This window comes from Caenorhabditis elegans, chromosome IV (genome assembly GCF_000002985.6).
Source record: "Caenorhabditis elegans chromosome IV".
Taxonomy (NCBI): Eukaryota; Metazoa; Nematoda; class Chromadorea; order Rhabditida; family Rhabditidae; genus Caenorhabditis; species Caenorhabditis elegans.
In genome coordinates this window covers 16691817-16710310 of record NC_003282.8, presented here as the reverse complement: position 1 = coordinate 16710310, position 18494 = coordinate 16691817, and the positions used below count along the sequence as shown (strand labels likewise).

The following is an 18494-nucleotide window of genomic DNA, read 5'->3' as shown; positions in this document are numbered from 1 at the left end:
TGTCATGAGATATTGTTAGCTTGCTTCAAAAAAAATTTGATCAAAAAACGGTTACTCTAATCGAAAATTGTTTTATTCAGATTCTCAGATTTTCAGATTCAGATTAAGAAAGTTAAGCGAGAAAAGGCGCTACCGAGAAAAAAATTCAAAGATCTACACTCCACCGGGGTTTTTTTATAGGTTGAAACAGCAGATTTTTGAGAAAATAAATCCGTTTTTTTTAAATTTCAATTTTTTCCGATCTCAAGTTCTCTAGAAATTCTTAATCTTCACAATAAATATCAACATTAAAAAGCCGTGAGCTCATTTAAAAAACAATTGAAACGGTGGAAATATTTTTTTCAGAGTTGTTCTGAGAGTTGTGGGCGTGCCCTACCGGTTTTGTGATGGGTGGCTAAACTCGGCAGATGTCGGGCACTGAATCCGTTTTTGGATTTTTATTGGATACTTGCAATTTATTTAGCAAAAGTTCACTTATTTCAAGATTTTGACTTTTTTTTTAATAAAAAAGCCTGTTTCATATAGTTATCAAAAACCAATTTAGATGTTTTCATGTGATCTATAAATAACAAATTTTGAGTTTAATAAGAGATTTACACATTCCAAGTGAACTTTTACCCTTTTAACTTTATAAAATTTACCGAGTGTCAAGTATCAAAAACCCTGTCATTTGAAAAAATCACAAACTTGGAATAAAACAAGCCCTAATTCAGTCAGAAGATATAGTTGTAATTGAAAGGAAACTGAAAATTGTATTTGAATTAACAATGAACTGAATTTTATTAATAAGATATTTGTTTTAATCTCGATCCTGAAAATTGTAATACATTTTTATTGTTTGCATTCATTTTGACACAAAATTGTTTCATTATTTATTTTAACATAAAAATGTGAAATAGATTACAGAGACATTCCCATTAGTTGTTAAGAAAAGTTATCGAAAATGTAAAAGTTTTCAGATTTTGAAAAAAGTGAACACCTGAACAAGGTTAAACTTGCAAATTTATGCGACGAATTAGAAAATGTGAAGTTTTCAAACTTCTTCGATTCTGAAAAGTAGAATAAAATGAAAATACGAGCCTTTAATTTGAAATTTAAATAAAATCAGCAAGCTGAATTTTTCAACATTTCTGATTGTGAGATAATTCTTATAATTTAACTATTTTGAAGTTCAAAGGATATTAGGATTGAAAAATGAGTTGCCTCCGGCTTACAGTTATGTGGTTTTTGGAGTGAGCCTTTTGCTTGCACAGTTCCAAAATTTTAATTTTGTCAAGAAATTACTTCGTGGGAAATAAATGGTAAAATTCTAGAAAATTCTCAAATTGGTTTTCCGAAATTTTCGAAAAGTAATCCGTTATAATTAAAAATCGGATAAAAAAAAACAAAAAATAGCAAAGCCTCATCTTATATTGAAAGTTTAAGACTTTTTTGAAACAGTGAAATAATGCAAAATTTTTTAAATTTTTTTTTAGCAAAGCAGAATAGTAATGTTTACTGTTTTAAAAACGCTCTCTTTTTCTCCGTTACTGTTTCACCATGCCCCTATAACAATGAGAAAGTGTGAAATTTCAAGTTACTTGAGCTGTGGATTTATGATTATCGTTCAATTTCACATATACTTCAAAAATGATTATCAGTTTTTAATGAGTATCCAATTCAAAATTGTCACACTACTGAACATTAAGGTATTATTATTGTGTAGAATAGGTATTTATATCTAAATTAAAATAAAAGACAAGAAAAAAAAATATTTTTCACTTTTGATCAAACCACTCCTATTGTTATTGAGTTAAGTTTTTAAGAAAAGTTATTGAAATGGTAGAAACTTTCTTATCTTTGAAGAAAACAAAAATATATGATGTATCAAGAATTTCATGTTCAAAATTAAAAATTTTCTACCATTTCAGTTACTTTTCTTAAAAACTTACGTCAATGACTTTTCACTAGATTCTGTTATTGAAGAAAAATTTTTTTTTTTTCGTTTTGGAGGTTTTTACGAAAAAGAAACATTTATTAGAATTACAATTAAGGCTATTGCGGTATTAAATAATGTTGACGAAAGATCAAAAAAATAATTTAATTCAGAATTTTTCATACTTTTGTTTTAATATTACGTATAAAAAAATGTTAAATTCACTTTTTATTTACTGTTACAGCGCCTAATTGAAACATCAAAGTAACATTTTGGAGAACTTTGTCTTCTTCCCAAAAGAGTATGTAAAATACATAAAGATTCACCAATCCATGATTTTGTATGTCGGCTGCTTTCATCCAACAAATAGTTCCGAACTTGCATCCACAGAAAATAAGGCCCACAATAACCCAAGTATAAACATTCGATAATAAAAATTATCAGTAAATGTAAAATGTTGAAAATTTGAGTATTGAATGTTTAACTAAATTTTAGAACATTTCCCAAAAGGTTTTATAAATAAGTTGAAACATCATATTCTTAAACATTCAAAAACTATACAAGTACTCCACCTTTAACATACATTCCTGCCTATGCATTCTTTTCATTTTCTTTTTAATTTTCTTCCAGGTATTTTTAAAAGTGTATTAATTAGAGTTTGGAGTGGCAAAAACAAAATGAAATTATCTACTTGAATAATAACACCTAAGTGTGATTCCCATGTAATTTTATCAAGAAATTGAAACAGCAGATTTTTAAGATAACAAGTTCGTTTTTTTTTTAATTTTTAAATTTTTTCCAATCTCAAGTTCTGTAAAAATTCTACATTTCAACAATGGATATCAACATTAAAAAGCCGTGAGCTTATAAAAATAATTGAAACGGTGGAAAAATATTGCTCAGAGTTGTGGGCGTGACCTACCGGTTTCGTGATGGGTGGCTAAACTCGGCAGATGTCAGACACGCTTTAATTTCTGAAACAAATTTTTATCAGATAACCACAATTTATTTATCAAAAGTTCACTTACTTCATGACTTTGACTTCTTCCAATTTAAAAGTCAACAGTTTCATATAGTTATCAAAAACCAATAGAAACAGTACAAAATTCGTTCACATTTTCTATCTATATAAACAATGTATAATGCTGCGGCCGACATCTACCGGGCTTTGTCATAGGGAGTGTCGGAACTTGGTAGATGTCGGACACTGTTTCAGTATGTACATATAAAATGTTTTTAAAAACTTAAGATTAGTTAAAAATTTGACCGGCAGAGTTTACCGAATTAGGTATACATAATTCACCAAATTTCACCAAATCTACACTGCTTAACCACCAAGCTGAAACATCAGATTTTTTTGAGAAATTTTGAAAATTGAATTCAATTGAAAAGTAACCTCTTTCAAAATTGAGAAAAAATTTTGAAACTGTAAAAAATTCAGATTTGAATATTGTTTTCAGGAACTTTTTTTGGGAAACTTCTATCGGTGAATTTGCAACTAGAACGGTGGTTGTTTATATTGAAAAGTAAATTTTCTGGTAATCTCACATAAACTAAGCAAAAATTTTGCAATTGAAGTCAAAGCGAGATTAGGTTTCTTTTTTCAGAAAAAAATTCTTTAAACAATATTCTGAAACAATTTAGTGCCGTTCAATTTTGAAATGCTTAATTTTGAAAATAATAACGCTATTTACTGTTGTGACTTGGCCATAGTAGAGGTCCGCCGCCCCAACTTTGCGGATTATAATTATCGGCAAGAATTGCCCACAATCCAGCGATAATCATCCGCCGGTAATTTACTCACACAATTCCGTTTGTTCGTTCTTTAATAATCATTCCACCATTTAAATTAATTAAATTAAATAATTATCATTTGAATTTGCCGCCAAGGATGCAAGCGCGCGCCATTGTACACATCGGAGTGTCGTAGCGCGCGCTGTTTATTCCCTTGCTCATATTAATTTCTGGCCTAAAATGTGGCCACTCTTCACTTCACTCTTCGTGCCCCTTCGTCACTGGCTGCCCGTCGCCGTTCTTCTCCCAAATATTCACTAAATATTCTTTACGTTTTTGCCTTGTTTATTCCCAGCATAATGCTGCCCTGCCCAATAAACTTGGATTTTCGTCAAACTGTGTACTGTTATTAGCACCGCTCATCAATTCTCCCGTTCCGTCCGTCGTCTTCTTGTCACTCCGAGGCTCTGGCTGCCATCTCGGAGCGGAGTGTCAACATTTACGTTTGTGATATTTTTCTTTGTTGTTTTAAAAACGCACTTATTTTCTCCGCACTGCTTTGTTTTTCTTAACAAAAAGTTACTGTTTCACCATGCTAGTAAAAAAGTATAGGTAAATGTTTTCCAATTACTCTATAGAATTTACAATAATAAGATATTCATCGGCCAATTTTTTACGAAATGCTGATTGTGAGTTAAATGTGTTTTAATTTTAAATTTTCCCTAAAATTTATCATTTGAATTATTGTTTGTGGGTAGGCCTGTGGAGTGGGTCGCCCATTTTTTTTGGGTCGGCCGGGTCGGGGTTGCATCCCCGACCCATTTTTTCAAAATTTAACAGAAAATTATCAAAAACTTGAAAAATTATTTTTTGTCAAAAAACACGTGTAAAACCTGAAAATTATAAAATTATTGACCCCTACACAACACCTCCCCTCGTTGAAGCTGGATCCTTCACTTGCCCATCCACTGGTGACTTGCCGGTTGAGAAAAAACATACCCTATTTTCGATACAAACAAGCATAAGAGTCAACGTTTAAACACGATTTACAACATAACAAACATGATTTTTCAATTTCAGGCATTTTACGAAAATGGGTCGGGGACGTGACCCCGACCCAAAATTGGGTCGCGGGTCGGCCCATCTCGACCCATTCAACAGGATTTGTGGGCACTTATTAAATGTAATAAATATCAATTCATTTTGGTTCTGTGTTAATTCCACTTGATTCACTTATTTAAACGTTCAATTAGGTGTAACCATTTTTGGAAGGAGTCTTAGTTTAATTTTAATTATTTGATTTAAAAACTTCATTACATCTGGTGCAATCATTAGTATGACTAATTCACAGACGCTAATAACAACTATGAAAAACGGTCGATTTTTTTTTGAGAAATACATTCATAAACTTTTTTTTTGATTCTTTTTTTGAAATGGTAGAAATGTTTCAGCTTTTAGAAACAATTTAGATTAACTGAAAATAATTTATCTGAGATGGAATTAAACATTAAATTTCATTCTACTCAAACATCAATCAGAAATTACAGAACAACAAGAAACTATTATTGTTGCCTTAAAACAACTTTTCGAAACATTGGATATTTTTAACGTCAAAATTGGAAATTTTATTTTAAAAAAACTATGAAAAACGGTCGATTTTTTTTTGAGAAATACATTTTAAACTTATTTTTGTAAGATGTAATTTTTTTTTCTAATTTTTGAAATGTTTTTGAAATATGTTGCAGCTTTTGGAAACAATTTAGACTGTCTGAAATTAAATAATCTGAGATGGAACTTATAATTTAGATACATTTTCTTCACGTGTGCAGGGAAAACTACAAATAACAAAAAATGTTTCCTTAAAGCAACCTTTCGAAACAGTGAATATTTTTAATTCAAAGTTGAAATTTTTCATCCACAACTGTTCAATTGTAAAAGGAGCCGTGTTTCATCATTTATCTACAGAAATTATCATATTGATTGATTTGATTGATATTATATTGCGAAGCCATTTCCATCAGTCGTTAAGAAAAGGTAACGAAAATGTAAAAGTTTTCCGTTAAAAAAAGAACTGAACAAGACTAAATCTGCAAACTTATTTTAAGAATTTGAAAATGTTAAGTTTTTGTTATTCTGGAAAGAAAATGAAAATAAAAATACGAATCTTGAATCTGAAGCAATTTATAAAATCAGCAAGCTAAATTATTCAACATTTTTGCGCACTTTTCTATAATTTAACTTTTGTCAAACGACTTTATGAAATTGTTGCCACTGGGAATTAACTTTGTTCAAATTTTTTAAAAATTTTCTACTGTTTCAACTTGGAACTTTCATTGTTGTTGCACATTAACACGTCAATTCAGATACCCGTCCCTGCCAATGAATTCGTTTTTTTGCATACTTCTTCTGCCTCTGTTCTTCTTTTTGTTTTCTTGTTTTCTTGCATTCTTGTTTAGCGAGACGAATATTTTTTTGGTAGGCATATATTTTATACGAAAGATCATCAAGAGCGGATCTGAAACAAATTTGGATGTTTTTTTTTTTCGATTTTCAATAAGCAATTTAAAACTCTATTCATGAATTTGCTTGTTTTGCTACTATCTTTGTCGAAAATTATTAATTTTTATAAAAAACGATGAAACTAAGTCTAAGCATAAAAAGTATATATATGTAAATATAAGTATTTCAATAATTCCCAGTCAAAGTTTTGTTTAATTTCAAACTTTTACTGTAGTCTTAGATTGTATTTCTAATTAAACAAAAACCGCAGAAAGTTTAAAATCAAATCTGAAAAGAAGTGAGATCTAGCAGAAGGCTGAAAAAGTGTCTCCGAGTTGATTATGAATTTTGACAGCAACTTATTTACCCTTCTTAAAGCTTTAAAGGTGGAGTAGCGCCAGTGGGGAAATTGCTTTAAGACATGCCTATGGTACCTAAATCTTTGACCAAATATCATAGTAAAAAAATTTTAAAAATTTTTCTAAATTTTATATGATTTTTTGAAAACTGAAAAAATCTCGAATTGAATCAAATTCCTATTTGAATTACCGCCAATAGTTCGATATTCGATGGAGCGCGCTTGCATTATTTTCACATTATTTTCACTTTTTTTTTCCAAAATACACAGCTATGTAGGCACTTTGAATGAATGCTAAATTCAACATTTGAGTTGCATGATGACAGAAGAAACAATTCCCTTTTTTTTACCAAATTTAAACAATTAGCTGAAACATTGCAAGCTTTTTTAAAATTATTATTCAACATATTTGATTTTCATCACATTTTTTTGGAGTGCTACCAATAACATATAACTGAAAAAGTATCATTTTAAGGCAGGCCAAATTGTTCGGAATGCCTAGAAACTTGATGTGGTTTTTCAATAGAAAGACTAATTCACAGACATCAATAACAACTACTAGAAACAATGAGCATTTTTTTGAAATAGAATTTATTCTTAAACCAGTTTTTTTTGAAAAAGTCTTAGTTTAATTTTTATCATTTGATTTAAGAATTTCGTTGGATACCTTTTAATTATCAGTATGACTAATTCACAGACGCTAACAACAACTATGAAAAACGGTCGATTTTTTTTTTGAGAAATACATTTTAAACTTATTTTTGTAAGATGTAATTTTTTTTTCTAATTTTTGAAATGTTAGAAATGTTGCAGCTTTTGGAAACAATTTAGATTGTCTGAAATTAAATAATCTGAGATGGAACTTATAATTTAGATACATTTTCTTCACGTGTGCAGGGAAAACTACAAATAACAAAAAATGTTTCCTTAAAGGAACCTTTCGAAACAGTGAATATTTTTAATTCAAAGTTGAAATTTTTCATCCACAACTGTTCAATTGTAAAAGGAGCCGTGTTCCATCATTTATCTACTTAAGTTAATAATGCCACATTTCCATCAGTCGCTAAGAAAAGTTATCGAAAATGTAAAAGTTTTCCGATAAAAAAGGGAACAGCTTATTCTAGAAAGAAAATAAAAAATAAAAATACGAATTTTGGCTCTGAAAAACATTAGAAAATCTGCAAAATAAATTTTGATAGAGATTTTCGGAACATTCCTATAATTTAACTTTTGTCAAATGACTTTATGAAATTGGTGCCACGGGAATTAACTTTTTTTTCAATTTTTGTTTCAATTTTCTACTGTTTCAACTTGAAACTTTCAATGGCTAGTTTGATTTAAAAATTTGGAAAAATCCTCAAATTGTTCTTTCCGAAGGTTTTCAATATTAATTCGTAGTAATTTGAAACCTAATCAATAAATAAAACCTTTGATTGTGGCAAAAGTTTGAAACATTTTTGGAACAGTAGAATAGTTTTAACTTTTTTGATGACGTTTTAATTCAAATGATCACATGTTTAATTTCATTCTATTCATGAGCTCATTAATTAATTGAACTACGTTTAAAAAAACAATTGTCAAAATATGAAAAAAAAAGTAAGTTCAGAAATTTTCAGTTTTTTATATTTCTTACTGACTCGGAAAATTGCTGAAAACTTTTTTTCCCAGAATACACAGCTATAAATTTTTTGTTAGTTATCATCAACAAATTTAGACACCTTTAGTGATATTTTTAAAAAAATTGGTTAACGATGACAGTCGAAACAATTCCCACCTTTTTTACCGATTCTTAACAATCAGCTGAAACATTGTATGCTTTTTTTTAATTATTATTCAGCATTTTTGATTTTCATCACATTTTATTTGAAGTGCTACCAATAACAGATGGTTGAAGAAGTATCATATTTTAAGGCAGGCCAAATTGTTCGGAATGCCTAGAAACTTGAATATTATTTTATTATAGGACTTTATTTGCACCCTCCTAATAAAAAACAGTGATGTTTAATGTTAAGACATTTCTTAGTAAATTTATTGATGATAAGACTGAGCCTGACCAGCACTAAGGCGAATTCACCAATAAATAACAACTATCAGAAACGGTGATTTTTTTCTTAGAAATACATTTTTAAACTTATTTTTGTAAGATGTAATTTTTTTAATTTTCGAAATGTTAGAAATGTTTCTGATTTTGAAAACAATTTAGACTATCTGAAATTAAAGCATCTGAGTTGGAATTGAACATTGATTTTGATTCTAATCAAAATTCATTTGGAAAATTAGATAATAGTGTTTTTTTCATTCAAAGAACCACAAGAAACAAATAATGTGTCCTTAAAACAATATTTTGAAACAGTTAATATTTTTAAATTCAAAACTATATTTTTTATCCACAAGTGATCAATAGTAAACGCAGCCGAGACTCAAAAATGATATTGAAATTGCAAAACTATTTCCATCAGTCGTTAAGAAAAGTTATCGAAAATGTAAAAGTTTTCCAATAAAAAAAGAACTGAACAAGACTAAACCTGCAAACTTATAGTAAGAATTAGAAAAAGTGAAGCTTCTGTTATTTTGGAAAGAAAATAAAAATATTAAAATATGAATCTTGAATCTGAAAGATTTTAGAAAATCTGCAAACTAAATTTGTCAGCATTACAAGCTTATTGGAAGACTAAGAAACTGTTAAGGTTCTGTTATTCTGGAAAGAAAATAAAAAGGAAAAATGTATATTAAATTTGGAATTAATTACATAATCAACAAATTAAACTTTCCAGCGTTTTTGAGCACATATCAAAAAGGTAACATTTGTAAAAATGTAATATCAACTTTTTTTTCAATATTTTAAATTTACTACTGTTTCAATTACTATTTTTCAATGTTTAGAGCTTTATGTGCAAAGTTGACTTATGTATTCTCTACCATGTCCATTTCAAAAAGAAGAAGTTCAGATTTAAAGTGTAGGCATATCTAATGCCTACATGCCTGCCTACGATTGTTTGCACAATATTGATTTTGCCATGTAATTTGTTGAGGGGGAAGTGATGGGAATAATGTTAGAGTGAAACTGAGAATAAATTAATAACTTGAAACCGCGGAAAATTGCCGAAATAATTATAAAGGGATTTATTGTGAAAGTTTTGTAAAAGATGAAAAGTAACTGCTTTTTGAAAACTTCAATTTTTCTTCTTTTTTCTCAAGTACATTACTGAATTTCAAATTAATTTCTTTCGAAACTAGTAACGTTTTTTCAATATCTCCACAAAATTCTCGTAAAATAGTATTTGTAGAACCTTTGAGATAGTAGAAATGTTTTTAAAAATGATGAAAATTGTTGTAGTAAAATGTTGTAGAAGCGTTTTTAAAAATTTCAAATTTTTACTGTTTCAGATAAGATTTTCCCGTTTGAGAAGTTGTAAATAAAAGTGTTATCATAGTAGATTTCGTATCTGTATTTCTTCAACTTCAAAAGAAAATAAAAATATTGTTTCAGCACCATTTAAATTAGTAAATTAGTAATTAGTAATTTAAATTGGTAATTTAAATTCAAATTAATTTAAACAACATTGAAGAAGAAAACAATTTTGATCCAAAAACTTAAATCTTATAAACAAAATGTTTAAAATCATTTTAAAAGTCTGCAATGAAAGAAACACTAAACAAATCTAGCAAGGGAAGCCAGTTTCAGCTTGTCCTCGGACTTCCGAATGAAACCTATTTTATTCGAAAGAGGACCTTAATAGAAAGTCATCTCAAAATTTTTAGGACCGGACGGGCACTTTGAAGCTGAATTAAATTTCAACAATATTCTATCTCATTTTTAACAACTTTCCGAAACAGTAAAAAAAATTAAAGTAGTAAATTTGTTCCAAAAACGCGTCTAAATTACAAATAAAACTTCTAAATTACAAATAAAACAATTTCCCCCGTTTTATATGGTAAAAACCAATAAACTTCATCTAAAACACTGAAAACGCCCATACAGTTTCAATTACTTTTCATTAAAACTTTGAAAAGTAAACTCCTATTCGAATGAGAATTTAAAAAAAATTCCAAAAATCACAAAGAAAAATTTGGATTTCATGTAAATTATTTTTTTTACAATAAAGTATATATTTATTTTGCAAAGCTTGCTCTATTCGAAAAAGTGCTGTTTCACGTTGTCGAATTATTTTCTGCATAGAAATACCTACAATCACGAACTGAAACTACATTTTACATAATCTCTCTAATTTTTTCTCCCCTTGTCATAATAATGCAAAATCATTCATTCATTCCTATTAACTATCTGAAAGTGTGGAAACCTTTTTTTTTTGCTCATTTGAAAATAAAAATTTCCAAACACCAGAATGTTATTGCTGTGCGAATTTAATTCGAAAATATTTTTTAAAAAAACATCAAATTTTTCTCAAACTAATACCAAGATTTCATGCATAACTTCTTGAAAATATTTTTTTACATTTAAATACTAATATTTTTTTCAAATTAGAAACAAAAAGTGTATAGTGAACGAAAAAGATTTGTAAAAAAATCACTGTTTCACATTGGTGATATTATTTGAGTAGATAAGTTGAATTTGTTATACCGTAATAAGTATTATTTCTTCCAAATTATACAAAGACATTCTGCAAAATTGTAAAGAAATGCTTTTTTGCCCGGTTATTAAAACAAAATGTTTTTTTACAGGAATTAAAACATCCAATACTATTTTGATTTGCTAAACGGGGGTAATTTACAGTTTTCAATTTTTTAAAATTTTTTTCTGTTTCAATATATTTTTTTTATACTTCAATGCAAGATAATAGTCTGCTGCTGTTAGTAGATCCATTGAATTTCTGATCATCAGTGAAATACTTCGGGAATTCGCTGAAGTTTCAATCTTTGAAATATTATAATATCATTTTGTCCAACATTCAACCAAATTATCCATAAAAACTTATAATAATGTTACACACTGTTGTAATAAAATGTCACTTGTAATTCTTTTTGTTTCGCCGAAATATTTGAATCCAAAAAATATTGTGTTAAGCATTAAAATCTCGATAAAACTTGCAAAAAAACCATTGCCAGAACATTGAGGTCACTTTTCATGAATCACTTTTTTTCACTGTTTCACAAAAGTTGTATATTTACAACTTATTTCTCGTCAGCAGTAAATTTTTGGAAACGTTTCTACCGTTTCTATATTGTTTTTTAGAGTCATTCAAAAAAATATTCCTAATACCAAAGAGTCAAAAGAATGTGTAATTAAATTTAAAAAAAAAACATCGAAATAAATTGATTTTTACAAACAATTGTCAAACACATACTGTTCCAAGTAGAATTCTTTAATTATACAAAAAAATAAAGAAAATTTTTGATTTTGAGAAACCCTTACCGATTATGATTATTACCGTCACATAAGTAAAAAAATCACATTTCTAGTTTTTTTTTTTTTGCTGTTTCATGTTATTAATTTATTCTCAGTCCTACTCTGAAATTATTAATCTTGTTCTCTCCCAAAGAATTGTATGACAAAATCAGTATTATGCAAGCAATGAAACTCAATCAACTCCAAAATACAAAATGTTGGACTGCCTACATACCCGCCTACTATTAAGATTATTAAATTTTGGAAAAAAATCTACTGTTTCAATCCTTTTTCCTAAAGACTCACGTCAATAACTTTTTACTGAATAAAGGCCGAAGGCAAACAATTTTTTCTTCTCAATCCAAAAAAAGGGAAAAACGAGAAATTTTTTCTCGAAAAGTAAAAAAATATTAGATATGTAAAATTTTTTGCCAAAATCTAAAAAACATTTCCACCATTTCCAGGCCAATGTCATCAACTTTTTTTTACTGAAGTAGGCGTGTAGTGAATTTTAATTCTTCCGAAAATCCACAAAATTGAGGTTTCCCGCTAAATTTAATAGATTTTCTTCATTTGAAAAAAGTTTAAATTAATATCAATTTATCTTTAGAGTTTTGACTAATTTCATTTATGGGGAAAAAAAAACAATTAAAAATATCCAGAAAACCTACAAATATCAAAGTTTTGAAACTGTAAAAAATTTAAGATTTGAATTTTTACATGAATGTTAATACAAAATAGATAACAAACAATTCAGTGAAACTTCACTGATGGCTGTTTGTATTGAAAAGTTAATTTTCTGGAAGAAATGAATCAATTTGTTACGGTATTAAAAAAATGATTTCTTAAAACAAAATTCCGAAACAGTATCGTGCCGTTTTAAGTTGAAATATTGTCCGTTACTACTTTAAAAATTTATTGCGTATATCTCTTTCTTTCTACACTCTTTTCAATGTTTTTATTTACAAAAAATTACCGTTTCACCATGTATAAGTAAGTCACACGCTTTTCCTTTCCATAATTTATTTCAATCACTACTTTAATTCAATAGATACAGAGTCACTTGCGTAAACTGCGCATTTTCTTTTTTAAAAATGTTTATCATTAAAATCATTGAATATGGGTACATAAATGAAATTAGTCAAAATTAGTCATCCAATGTGAAGTGAAAAATGATTGCAAATTAATTGACTACTTGAAACAGCACATTTTTCATTTATTTCAAAATAAGTGAAATTATTACAAACTCGGTAGGCGTCTGCGCACATTCTGCGCCGATTAATTTCTTTTCTATTAATTGGCGCAGATTGTGCGCAGAATCGGCGCAGAATGTGCGCAGAAAGTGCGCAGACGCTTACCGAGAAACGACTTAAATGCCTACCTGCATGCCTACAAGTTCTCGTTAAGAATGTCAAATCTTCAAGGGTCAAGATCAATCTAAAATGCAAGTTTTTGGCAGGCAGGTAGGTAGGTAGGTGCTCGACATACCTGAAAATTTGAATCAAATAGTATTTTAATAGAAAGGTTTTTTTCGCAAGCGCTAATAACAACCACCAGAAACTATTTGTTTTTTGTATTAGTATATAACTTCTAGTGCATGTTTAGATATTTTTTCTCAAAAACTTACATCTAATAAAAGTAAGACTTCTTCCAAAAATAAGTTTACAAATGTATTTCTCAGAAAAAAATCGCAGTTTCTGGTGGCTGTTATTAGCGCTTGCGAAAAACCTTTCTATTAAAATACTATTTGATGTGTCCTTAAAGCAACTTTTCGAAAAAGTGCATATTTTAAGTTAAAAATTCAAATATTCTATCAATACCTGTTTACAGTGAAAGGAGCCGTGTTTCATAACTTATTTACAAATAACTACTAACATAGCAAACAGGGGTGTCATTTTTCGATTTTTCGATGTTTTTCGGTGAAAATCGAAATCGGATTGCAAAGCCATTTTCATCAGTCGTTAAGAAAACTTATCGAAAATGTAAAAGTTTTCAGATAAAAAAAAAGATAAATAACAGAACAAGGCTACAAACTGCAAACTTATAGGAAGCATTAGAAAATGTAAAGGGCTAGCAATCCGAAAATGAAATTTAAAATGAAAATCTTGAATCTGAAATACAAATGAAATGAGTAAACTTAATTGGTCAGCGTTTCTGGGCACCTTTCTATAATTTAACATCTGTAAAGTGGCTGTATGAATTTTTAATCACTTGGAGTTAAAGTTAAATTTATTTTAAAAACAAATTTCTACTGTTTCAAGTTGAAACTTCCAACGGCAATTTTTATTGAAAAAAGGTTTGCATCCATTCCAAATATGTTGGAAACAAAAAATTTCTAATTAAAAACGTAGGCATATGTTAATGCCTACGTGCCTGCCTACAATTGTGTACCTTTCGAAGTGAACCCGTTGTTTGCACAGTTCAAAAATATCGATTTTGTCATGCAATTTCTTGGTGGGAAACAAATGAAATAATGTCACAGGAGTCAGAAATTGATATTGTTCATCATCCTTTTGAAACAGTTGTGAAACAGTAAAATTCTAAAAATTTAAAATTTTAATGCCTTTTAGTAAAGCATAATTGGATATTGCAAATTCTTTTGGATAAACAGAAAATAATTTTTGGAGTTTTTGCATAGTGTCATTGCATAGTGTCGTTCAATTTATCTACTCAATTAATATCACCAATGTGAAACAGTAATTTTTCATAAACATTTCCCGCCAATTTAAATACAAAATTGTTGCTTCCAATTCAAGTATTTAAAAGTAGGAATTTTGTTTTAAAAATTAAAATTAAAATGCAGAAAATTACCAGAAGTGTGAACATAAAATAAATGAGGTTTTAGACACAAAAAACAAAGGCTTTTTTTTTTGAAAAATTCAAGTAATTAAAGAATTTCTACTGTTCAACTAGGGTATTTCGAAATTTAATGTAAATGTTCTGCAGTTATTAAAAAATAGATTTTTTCATACTATCTTCGTGCAATTTTCAATAGAAAATCATGTTCTCATGAAATTTTTAATTAGTTTGGAGGTCCGTTGAATGGCTTTTTGTGAATTTTTAAAAATTTTAAAAATGCACAACAGTATGCAACCATTCTGGAAGTTGATTGAAAATCCTTTATTTCAATTTGTAAAAACAATTTTCACACTTTCAGGTAGTCAATATAAATTATTGTAATTTTCGGCATTAATGACAAGTGCCCTTGAATTTTTTTAATAATCATTTTGCTTGTTTTTTTTAAGAATAGAGAAAAAAATTACATTGACAGCGTATAGACACAGGTTTTTTCCTACATTTCATAATGAATTTTTGCAAATTTGGCAAAAGTTTTGTTAGGAAAACTCAAATTTTTTGACATTGTAGCTATTTCTAATGATATGATGCAAGTGAATTTTTCTACATTTCTCGACAATTTTTTTGCAATGCAAGTAAGCAGCGAAATGACGTGAAACAGCACATTTTTTTTAAATGGGGGCTGCCCTATTTTTGGGCTAATCGCCCGCTCCTTGCCCATTATCGCCCATAGTTTGATTCCCGATTCTGTAATTTTGTATAGTCTGGTCATTTAGTCAATTATTTTATAGTTTCACATAATTTTTATTTATGGATATTTATGTTATGATATGTGTTTTTTCTTAACCTAAAGCAGATTTACTAAATAATGTATTCTGAAATCTCTCGGACTCTATTGAATTAAATGAAAGCGTTTCGTCCTCAACAGTTCACTGTTATGAGAAACGGTAATGTTTTCGTTGAATTCTCGAGCAAGAAGAAAGCATAAACTTGCATGGAATCGTTGGATACAAACTCCGCCAAATATATTCTCCAAGGTAAGCTATGAATGAAAAGAAAATATCAAAATTGTGAAAATTCAGTACCTCAACTTCCGCCACTTCCTGCTCACGTTGGCCAACAACTCAAAAACAAACAAATGTTGGAGAGCATTTTTCAATGCAACAGGGAAAGTAAGTGAGATATACTTCTAGAACAGCTACAGTAACCACCGAAATGCACAAATTCTAGGATAATAAATTTCGAGAAATTATATTAGTTGGGGTGCTGACTTATTTCCAGAAATCGACACGAAAAGGAGGCGCTTTTCTTAATTTCGTCAAGATTTTTTTTTTAAATTCCGCTCGAAAAACGTCTCAAAAATTTTGCGTGATAATTTTATAACTTTCGTTTGACGACTCCAAAATACGGAAAACAAGAAATTTGAAGTTTGAGAAACAAAATGAGCAGCAAGGCTTATGAGTAAACGGAAAGTTGATAACGTTTTTGGACGAAACTATTAATTTTGTCGAGTTTTTGTAGTTGATTTTCTTGATCTCAATGAAAATTTGATTATGACCTAAAATACTCACTGAAAAATAGGTTTCTTTACTCTGAAAAGGTATGCCTACCCCTGGTTAGCATACAGTCCAAAATGTTCCAAGAAGTACGGGGAAAATTGCTTGAAAAATGCAAAAAAATACTAAACATGGAGGAGTATTCTTTGAGACCCCACGTGCTCGCTGGCTGTCTCTTTGCATAGTTCCGATGAAAACGCGCCTCATTGAGAATATTGTCGGTGACCTTCACTCACTTCAGACAATTAAATAATTTCCGGGTTCTGGATTTTTTTTGAAACAAAATCCTCACTGACGTATTTTTTAAAAAATGAGTTAAAATTAATTTCGCTCTATTCAAACAGTCCTATAAAATCAATAAATAGAAAATGCGAAGCTGAACGATCAGTCTACATATAATTTAAACATACAACCAATCACTATTTCAGCTCAACAACAGCCGGAAAACAGAATCGTTCCAACTAAGCGGTTAGATTCGAAGAAGCTTCCGACTGTTTCGAAATTCGATAATTCTATCAAACAAAATATATTGTACGGAACTTGCCCAACAACCCTGATATTGTTCAAGGCTTCACAGGAAATTGCACAAATGAAGGATTGAGAAAGAGTTGCTGAAACCAACCAAGACCGATTTGTTTCCTGCTACGTCCAAACTGAAGACGAAGAAAATGATTATCTTCTGAAAAACTTCAATGTAACTCTGCCGGAAATTCCATGCTTCCGTATATTGGTTTCTTCCGACCGAATATTTTCAAGCCTGAAGCAGGGCAAAATTTGCAAGACTTCGTTGATTGTTATAATCAACTAAACCCAATCGGACCTCGCAATGTGAAAAAGATCAAAATGCGGATAGAAAAACTAAAATATCATTACCTATATTTACCTATATAGGTGTTATTAATTGCAAAGAGGTTCAATTTGAAGCAGTGTTGTTACTATTGGACGAGCTACGAGAAAATGAATATTTGAATAAATACTTTTAGAAACTGTAAAATTTTAAACATTTGAGTATTGAATATTTGCTTAAAAATTAGAAGGAAAGATTAATAGAAGTGTGAAAATTGAATAAATGAGGTTTTAGCCAAAATTAAGGTGATTGTTTTGTAAAATTCAAGAAATTAAAAAACTTTTACTGTTTCAACTAGTGTATTTCAAAATTTAATGTAAATGTTCTGCAGTTCTATTCGAGTTGAACTTTTCAAATTGTATTCGTCCGATTTTCAATAGAAAATCATGTTTTCATAGAATTTTTAATTAGTTTGGAGGTCCGTAGAATGGCTTTTTGAATATTTTCAACCATTATAAACTTGCGCAACAGTATGCAACCATACTGGAAGGTTATTGAAAATTTTTATTTTTCAAAGTGGAAGAAAACAGTTTTTACTCTTTCAGGTAGTTAATATAGATGAATGAATATCTGTGCACTATTATTTTTTTCAACTATTTATTACTTAACTATTTCTAATCGAAGAATTAATTGACAACGTGAAACAGCACGTTTTTTTTTTTTCGAATGAAGCAAGCTTAGCAAAACAAACCCATTCCTGCCTGCCTACAAAACATGTGTAGAACAGTAATTTTTGTGTCAAAGGCTGATCTATTTTTAGACTAATTGCCCGCTCCTTGCCAATTCTCGCTCATAGTTTGATTTCCGATTCTGTAATTCTGTATGGTCTGGAGATATAGTCAATTGTCAAAAATTCTGTAGGTTAGCTTTTCCTGACTGTGTTTAATATTGAGATACGGCTACTTTCAGTGAAAAAAGCTATAAAAACGAGATTTTTACGGGCGATCTTGAAATTTGTAAAATTGGATCATTTTATTTTTTTACAGTTATTATTTATGGATAAATATTATTTATGGATAAATATTTTTGCATGACTGGAACTGAGACTCAAATGCTTTGATGGCTTCTATTTTGAGAATATCTAGTTTTTTTAATTGAATTCTACGCTTGATCTACGAAGAATTACAGGACAAACTAATTTTCAAACTAAAACTGAAACATTGCATGTTTTTTTTTAATTATTCAACACTCTGAATTATTATACACCAGCCGTTCGAAAAGCGCGTGCTCCGACTGGTGTACGCTAAATAGTTTTATTAAATTGTAAAGTAAAATATATTAACAGATTTACTAAATGACGTATTCTGAAATCTCATATCTGAAACAGTAAAATTTTCATTTTTCTTCAAAGTTTTTTTTTTAATTAGCAAAAGAATACCTACAAAACACAACTTAAAAATTACAATAGAACCATTCAAAAAACAGCTTTTTGCTGACTTTTC

General features: G+C 29.2%; 1 protein-coding gene and 87 non-coding genes across 88 annotated transcripts; 35 read left to right on the top strand and 53 right to left on the bottom strand.

Annotated features, from left to right (window-relative positions):
- Positions 1-260: 260 nt before the first annotated feature.
- Positions 261-281, bottom strand: 21ur-10135. Its single transcript, NR_067370.1, has one exon.
- A 278-nt stretch (positions 282-559) lies between these two features.
- Positions 560-580, top strand: 21ur-646. Its single transcript, NR_067369.1, has one exon.
- A 300-nt stretch (positions 581-880) lies between these two features.
- On the bottom strand, positions 881-901 carry 21ur-5300. Its single transcript, NR_067368.1, has one exon.
- Positions 902-1751: 850 nt separating this feature from the next.
- Positions 1752-1772, bottom strand: 21ur-13966. The gene has a single exon (NR_067367.1).
- 21ur-12553 lies at positions 1754-1774 on the bottom strand. The gene has a single exon (NR_067366.1).
- 21ur-4066 lies at positions 1756-1776 on the bottom strand. The gene has a single exon (NR_067365.1).
- A 172-nt stretch (positions 1777-1948) lies between these two features.
- Positions 1949-1969, top strand: 21ur-1617. Its single transcript, NR_067364.1, has one exon.
- A 227-nt stretch (positions 1970-2196) lies between these two features.
- On the top strand, positions 2197-2217 carry 21ur-7874. Its single transcript, NR_067363.1, has one exon.
- Positions 2218-2300: 83 nt separating this feature from the next.
- 21ur-2983 lies at positions 2301-2321 on the bottom strand. Its single transcript, NR_067362.1, has one exon.
- A 58-nt stretch (positions 2322-2379) lies between these two features.
- On the bottom strand, positions 2380-2400 carry 21ur-732. Its single transcript, NR_067361.1, has one exon.
- A 195-nt stretch (positions 2401-2595) lies between these two features.
- 21ur-11188 lies at positions 2596-2616 on the bottom strand. Its single transcript, NR_067360.1, has one exon.
- A 329-nt stretch (positions 2617-2945) lies between these two features.
- Positions 2946-2966, bottom strand: 21ur-14208. Its single transcript, NR_067359.1, has one exon.
- A 60-nt stretch (positions 2967-3026) lies between these two features.
- 21ur-5698 lies at positions 3027-3047 on the top strand. Its single transcript, NR_067358.1, has one exon.
- Positions 3048-3165: 118 nt separating this feature from the next.
- Positions 3166-3186, top strand: 21ur-12115. The gene has a single exon (NR_067357.1).
- 21ur-120 lies at positions 3171-3191 on the top strand. The gene has a single exon (NR_067356.1).
- Positions 3192-3197: 6 nt separating this feature from the next.
- Positions 3198-3218, bottom strand: 21ur-3671. Its single transcript, NR_067355.1, has one exon.
- A 60-nt stretch (positions 3219-3278) lies between these two features.
- Positions 3279-3299, bottom strand: 21ur-9587. The gene has a single exon (NR_067354.1).
- A 185-nt stretch (positions 3300-3484) lies between these two features.
- Positions 3485-3505, bottom strand: 21ur-4048. The gene has a single exon (NR_067353.1).
- A 771-nt stretch (positions 3506-4276) lies between these two features.
- 21ur-6729 lies at positions 4277-4297 on the top strand. The gene has a single exon (NR_067352.1).
- A 659-nt stretch (positions 4298-4956) lies between these two features.
- 21ur-9784 lies at positions 4957-4977 on the bottom strand. The gene has a single exon (NR_067351.1).
- 21ur-72 lies at positions 4961-4981 on the bottom strand. Its single transcript, NR_067350.1, has one exon.
- A 196-nt stretch (positions 4982-5177) lies between these two features.
- On the bottom strand, positions 5178-5198 carry 21ur-4248. The gene has a single exon (NR_067349.1).
- Positions 5181-5201, bottom strand: 21ur-3809. Its single transcript, NR_067348.1, has one exon.
- A 35-nt stretch (positions 5202-5236) lies between these two features.
- 21ur-3579 lies at positions 5237-5257 on the bottom strand. Its single transcript, NR_067347.1, has one exon.
- Positions 5258-5629: 372 nt separating this feature from the next.
- 21ur-4715 lies at positions 5630-5650 on the bottom strand. The gene has a single exon (NR_067346.1).
- Positions 5651-6007: 357 nt separating this feature from the next.
- 21ur-6173 lies at positions 6008-6028 on the top strand. Its single transcript, NR_067345.1, has one exon.
- A 788-nt stretch (positions 6029-6816) lies between these two features.
- Positions 6817-6837, bottom strand: 21ur-2544. Its single transcript, NR_067344.1, has one exon.
- 21ur-9759 lies at positions 6818-6838 on the bottom strand. The gene has a single exon (NR_067343.1).
- Positions 6839-6904: 66 nt separating this feature from the next.
- On the bottom strand, positions 6905-6925 carry 21ur-9303. The gene has a single exon (NR_067342.1).
- An 83-nt stretch (positions 6926-7008) lies between these two features.
- On the bottom strand, positions 7009-7029 carry 21ur-4740. Its single transcript, NR_067341.1, has one exon.
- A 134-nt stretch (positions 7030-7163) lies between these two features.
- Positions 7164-7184, bottom strand: 21ur-1997. Its single transcript, NR_067340.1, has one exon.
- Positions 7185-7525: 341 nt separating this feature from the next.
- 21ur-4264 lies at positions 7526-7546 on the bottom strand. Its single transcript, NR_067339.1, has one exon.
- Positions 7547-7905: 359 nt separating this feature from the next.
- 21ur-10298 lies at positions 7906-7926 on the bottom strand. Its single transcript, NR_067338.1, has one exon.
- Positions 7907-7927, bottom strand: 21ur-11938. Its single transcript, NR_067337.1, has one exon.
- A 322-nt stretch (positions 7928-8249) lies between these two features.
- Positions 8250-8270, bottom strand: 21ur-2532. Its single transcript, NR_067336.1, has one exon.
- Positions 8252-8272, bottom strand: 21ur-14660. Its single transcript, NR_067335.1, has one exon.
- A 66-nt stretch (positions 8273-8338) lies between these two features.
- 21ur-2618 lies at positions 8339-8359 on the bottom strand. The gene has a single exon (NR_067334.1).
- A 180-nt stretch (positions 8360-8539) lies between these two features.
- Positions 8540-8560, bottom strand: 21ur-1495. The gene has a single exon (NR_067333.1).
- 21ur-14749 lies at positions 8542-8562 on the bottom strand. Its single transcript, NR_067332.1, has one exon.
- A 230-nt stretch (positions 8563-8792) lies between these two features.
- Positions 8793-8813, bottom strand: 21ur-7146. The gene has a single exon (NR_067331.1).
- A 111-nt stretch (positions 8814-8924) lies between these two features.
- On the bottom strand, positions 8925-8945 carry 21ur-2094. The gene has a single exon (NR_067330.1).
- A 293-nt stretch (positions 8946-9238) lies between these two features.
- 21ur-12101 lies at positions 9239-9259 on the bottom strand. The gene has a single exon (NR_067329.1).
- A 146-nt stretch (positions 9260-9405) lies between these two features.
- 21ur-12901 lies at positions 9406-9426 on the top strand. The gene has a single exon (NR_067328.1).
- On the top strand, positions 9407-9427 carry 21ur-12282. The gene has a single exon (NR_067327.1).
- Positions 9428-9507: 80 nt separating this feature from the next.
- Positions 9508-9528, bottom strand: 21ur-11740. The gene has a single exon (NR_067326.1).
- Positions 9529-9533: 5 nt separating this feature from the next.
- Positions 9534-9554, bottom strand: 21ur-1650. The gene has a single exon (NR_067325.1).
- A 376-nt stretch (positions 9555-9930) lies between these two features.
- Positions 9931-9951, top strand: 21ur-142. Its single transcript, NR_067324.1, has one exon.
- Positions 9933-9953, top strand: 21ur-6170. Its single transcript, NR_067323.1, has one exon.
- Positions 9954-10273: 320 nt separating this feature from the next.
- On the bottom strand, positions 10274-10294 carry 21ur-6791. Its single transcript, NR_067322.1, has one exon.
- On the bottom strand, positions 10278-10298 carry 21ur-13090. Its single transcript, NR_067321.1, has one exon.
- A 233-nt stretch (positions 10299-10531) lies between these two features.
- Positions 10532-10552, top strand: 21ur-5456. Its single transcript, NR_067320.1, has one exon.
- A 147-nt stretch (positions 10553-10699) lies between these two features.
- 21ur-245 lies at positions 10700-10720 on the top strand. The gene has a single exon (NR_067319.1).
- A 14-nt stretch (positions 10721-10734) lies between these two features.
- On the bottom strand, positions 10735-10755 carry 21ur-6268. The gene has a single exon (NR_067318.1).
- On the bottom strand, positions 10738-10758 carry 21ur-15212. The gene has a single exon (NR_067317.1).
- Positions 10759-11083: 325 nt separating this feature from the next.
- Positions 11084-11104, top strand: 21ur-12433. The gene has a single exon (NR_067316.1).
- Positions 11105-11310: 206 nt separating this feature from the next.
- On the top strand, positions 11311-11331 carry 21ur-13204. Its single transcript, NR_067315.1, has one exon.
- 21ur-2514 lies at positions 11315-11335 on the top strand. The gene has a single exon (NR_067314.1).
- Positions 11317-11337, top strand: 21ur-14692. Its single transcript, NR_067313.1, has one exon.
- Positions 11338-11492: 155 nt separating this feature from the next.
- 21ur-10015 lies at positions 11493-11513 on the top strand. The gene has a single exon (NR_067312.1).
- On the top strand, positions 11495-11515 carry 21ur-1917. The gene has a single exon (NR_067311.1).
- Positions 11516-11656: 141 nt separating this feature from the next.
- 21ur-10482 lies at positions 11657-11677 on the top strand. The gene has a single exon (NR_067310.1).
- A 48-nt stretch (positions 11678-11725) lies between these two features.
- 21ur-1536 lies at positions 11726-11746 on the top strand. Its single transcript, NR_067309.1, has one exon.
- Positions 11747-11856: 110 nt separating this feature from the next.
- On the top strand, positions 11857-11877 carry 21ur-11297. The gene has a single exon (NR_067308.1).
- 21ur-13835 lies at positions 11858-11878 on the top strand. The gene has a single exon (NR_067307.1).
- Positions 11879-11985: 107 nt separating this feature from the next.
- Positions 11986-12006, top strand: 21ur-13097. The gene has a single exon (NR_067306.1).
- 21ur-7398 lies at positions 11987-12007 on the top strand. Its single transcript, NR_067305.1, has one exon.
- Positions 11990-12010, top strand: 21ur-6899. Its single transcript, NR_067304.1, has one exon.
- A 166-nt stretch (positions 12011-12176) lies between these two features.
- Positions 12177-12197, top strand: 21ur-3559. Its single transcript, NR_067303.1, has one exon.
- Positions 12198-12480: 283 nt separating this feature from the next.
- 21ur-8717 lies at positions 12481-12501 on the bottom strand. Its single transcript, NR_067302.1, has one exon.
- A 373-nt stretch (positions 12502-12874) lies between these two features.
- On the top strand, positions 12875-12895 carry 21ur-11365. Its single transcript, NR_067301.1, has one exon.
- A 96-nt stretch (positions 12896-12991) lies between these two features.
- On the bottom strand, positions 12992-13012 carry 21ur-1496. The gene has a single exon (NR_067300.1).
- A 337-nt stretch (positions 13013-13349) lies between these two features.
- Positions 13350-13370, bottom strand: 21ur-14638. Its single transcript, NR_067299.1, has one exon.
- A 198-nt stretch (positions 13371-13568) lies between these two features.
- Positions 13569-13589, bottom strand: 21ur-4401. Its single transcript, NR_067298.1, has one exon.
- Position 13590: 1 nt separating this feature from the next.
- On the top strand, positions 13591-13611 carry 21ur-1704. Its single transcript, NR_067297.1, has one exon.
- Positions 13612-13770: 159 nt separating this feature from the next.
- Positions 13771-13791, bottom strand: 21ur-3205. The gene has a single exon (NR_067296.1).
- Positions 13792-14151: 360 nt separating this feature from the next.
- 21ur-12876 lies at positions 14152-14172 on the top strand. Its single transcript, NR_067295.1, has one exon.
- Positions 14173-14316: 144 nt separating this feature from the next.
- 21ur-15038 lies at positions 14317-14337 on the bottom strand. The gene has a single exon (NR_067294.1).
- On the bottom strand, positions 14321-14341 carry 21ur-14884. The gene has a single exon (NR_067293.1).
- A 142-nt stretch (positions 14342-14483) lies between these two features.
- 21ur-5210 lies at positions 14484-14504 on the bottom strand. The gene has a single exon (NR_067292.1).
- A 543-nt stretch (positions 14505-15047) lies between these two features.
- 21ur-3938 lies at positions 15048-15068 on the top strand. The gene has a single exon (NR_067291.1).
- A 417-nt stretch (positions 15069-15485) lies between these two features.
- Positions 15486-15506, top strand: 21ur-13781. Its single transcript, NR_067290.1, has one exon.
- A 23-nt stretch (positions 15507-15529) lies between these two features.
- Positions 15530-15550, bottom strand: 21ur-2483. The gene has a single exon (NR_067289.1).
- A 93-nt stretch (positions 15551-15643) lies between these two features.
- Y51H4A.941 (uncharacterized protein) lies at positions 15644-16806 on the top strand (the record flags this gene model as incomplete). The annotated part of the gene is made up of 3 exons (NM_001307167.1): positions 15644-15686; positions 15732-15821; positions 16634-16806. 3 exons carry the CDS (start codon positions 15644-15646, stop codon positions 16804-16806), a joined length of 306 nt encoding a protein of 101 aa, NP_001294096.1.
- Positions 16807-17383: 577 nt separating this feature from the next.
- On the top strand, positions 17384-17404 carry 21ur-10588. Its single transcript, NR_067288.1, has one exon.
- Positions 17405-17514: 110 nt separating this feature from the next.
- On the bottom strand, positions 17515-17535 carry 21ur-10151. Its single transcript, NR_067287.1, has one exon.
- A 96-nt stretch (positions 17536-17631) lies between these two features.
- On the bottom strand, positions 17632-17652 carry 21ur-8923. The gene has a single exon (NR_067286.1).
- Positions 17653-17712: 60 nt separating this feature from the next.
- Positions 17713-17733, bottom strand: 21ur-475. The gene has a single exon (NR_067285.1).
- A 412-nt stretch (positions 17734-18145) lies between these two features.
- On the bottom strand, positions 18146-18166 carry 21ur-8700. The gene has a single exon (NR_067284.1).
- Between the last annotated feature and the right edge of the window lie 328 nt (positions 18167-18494).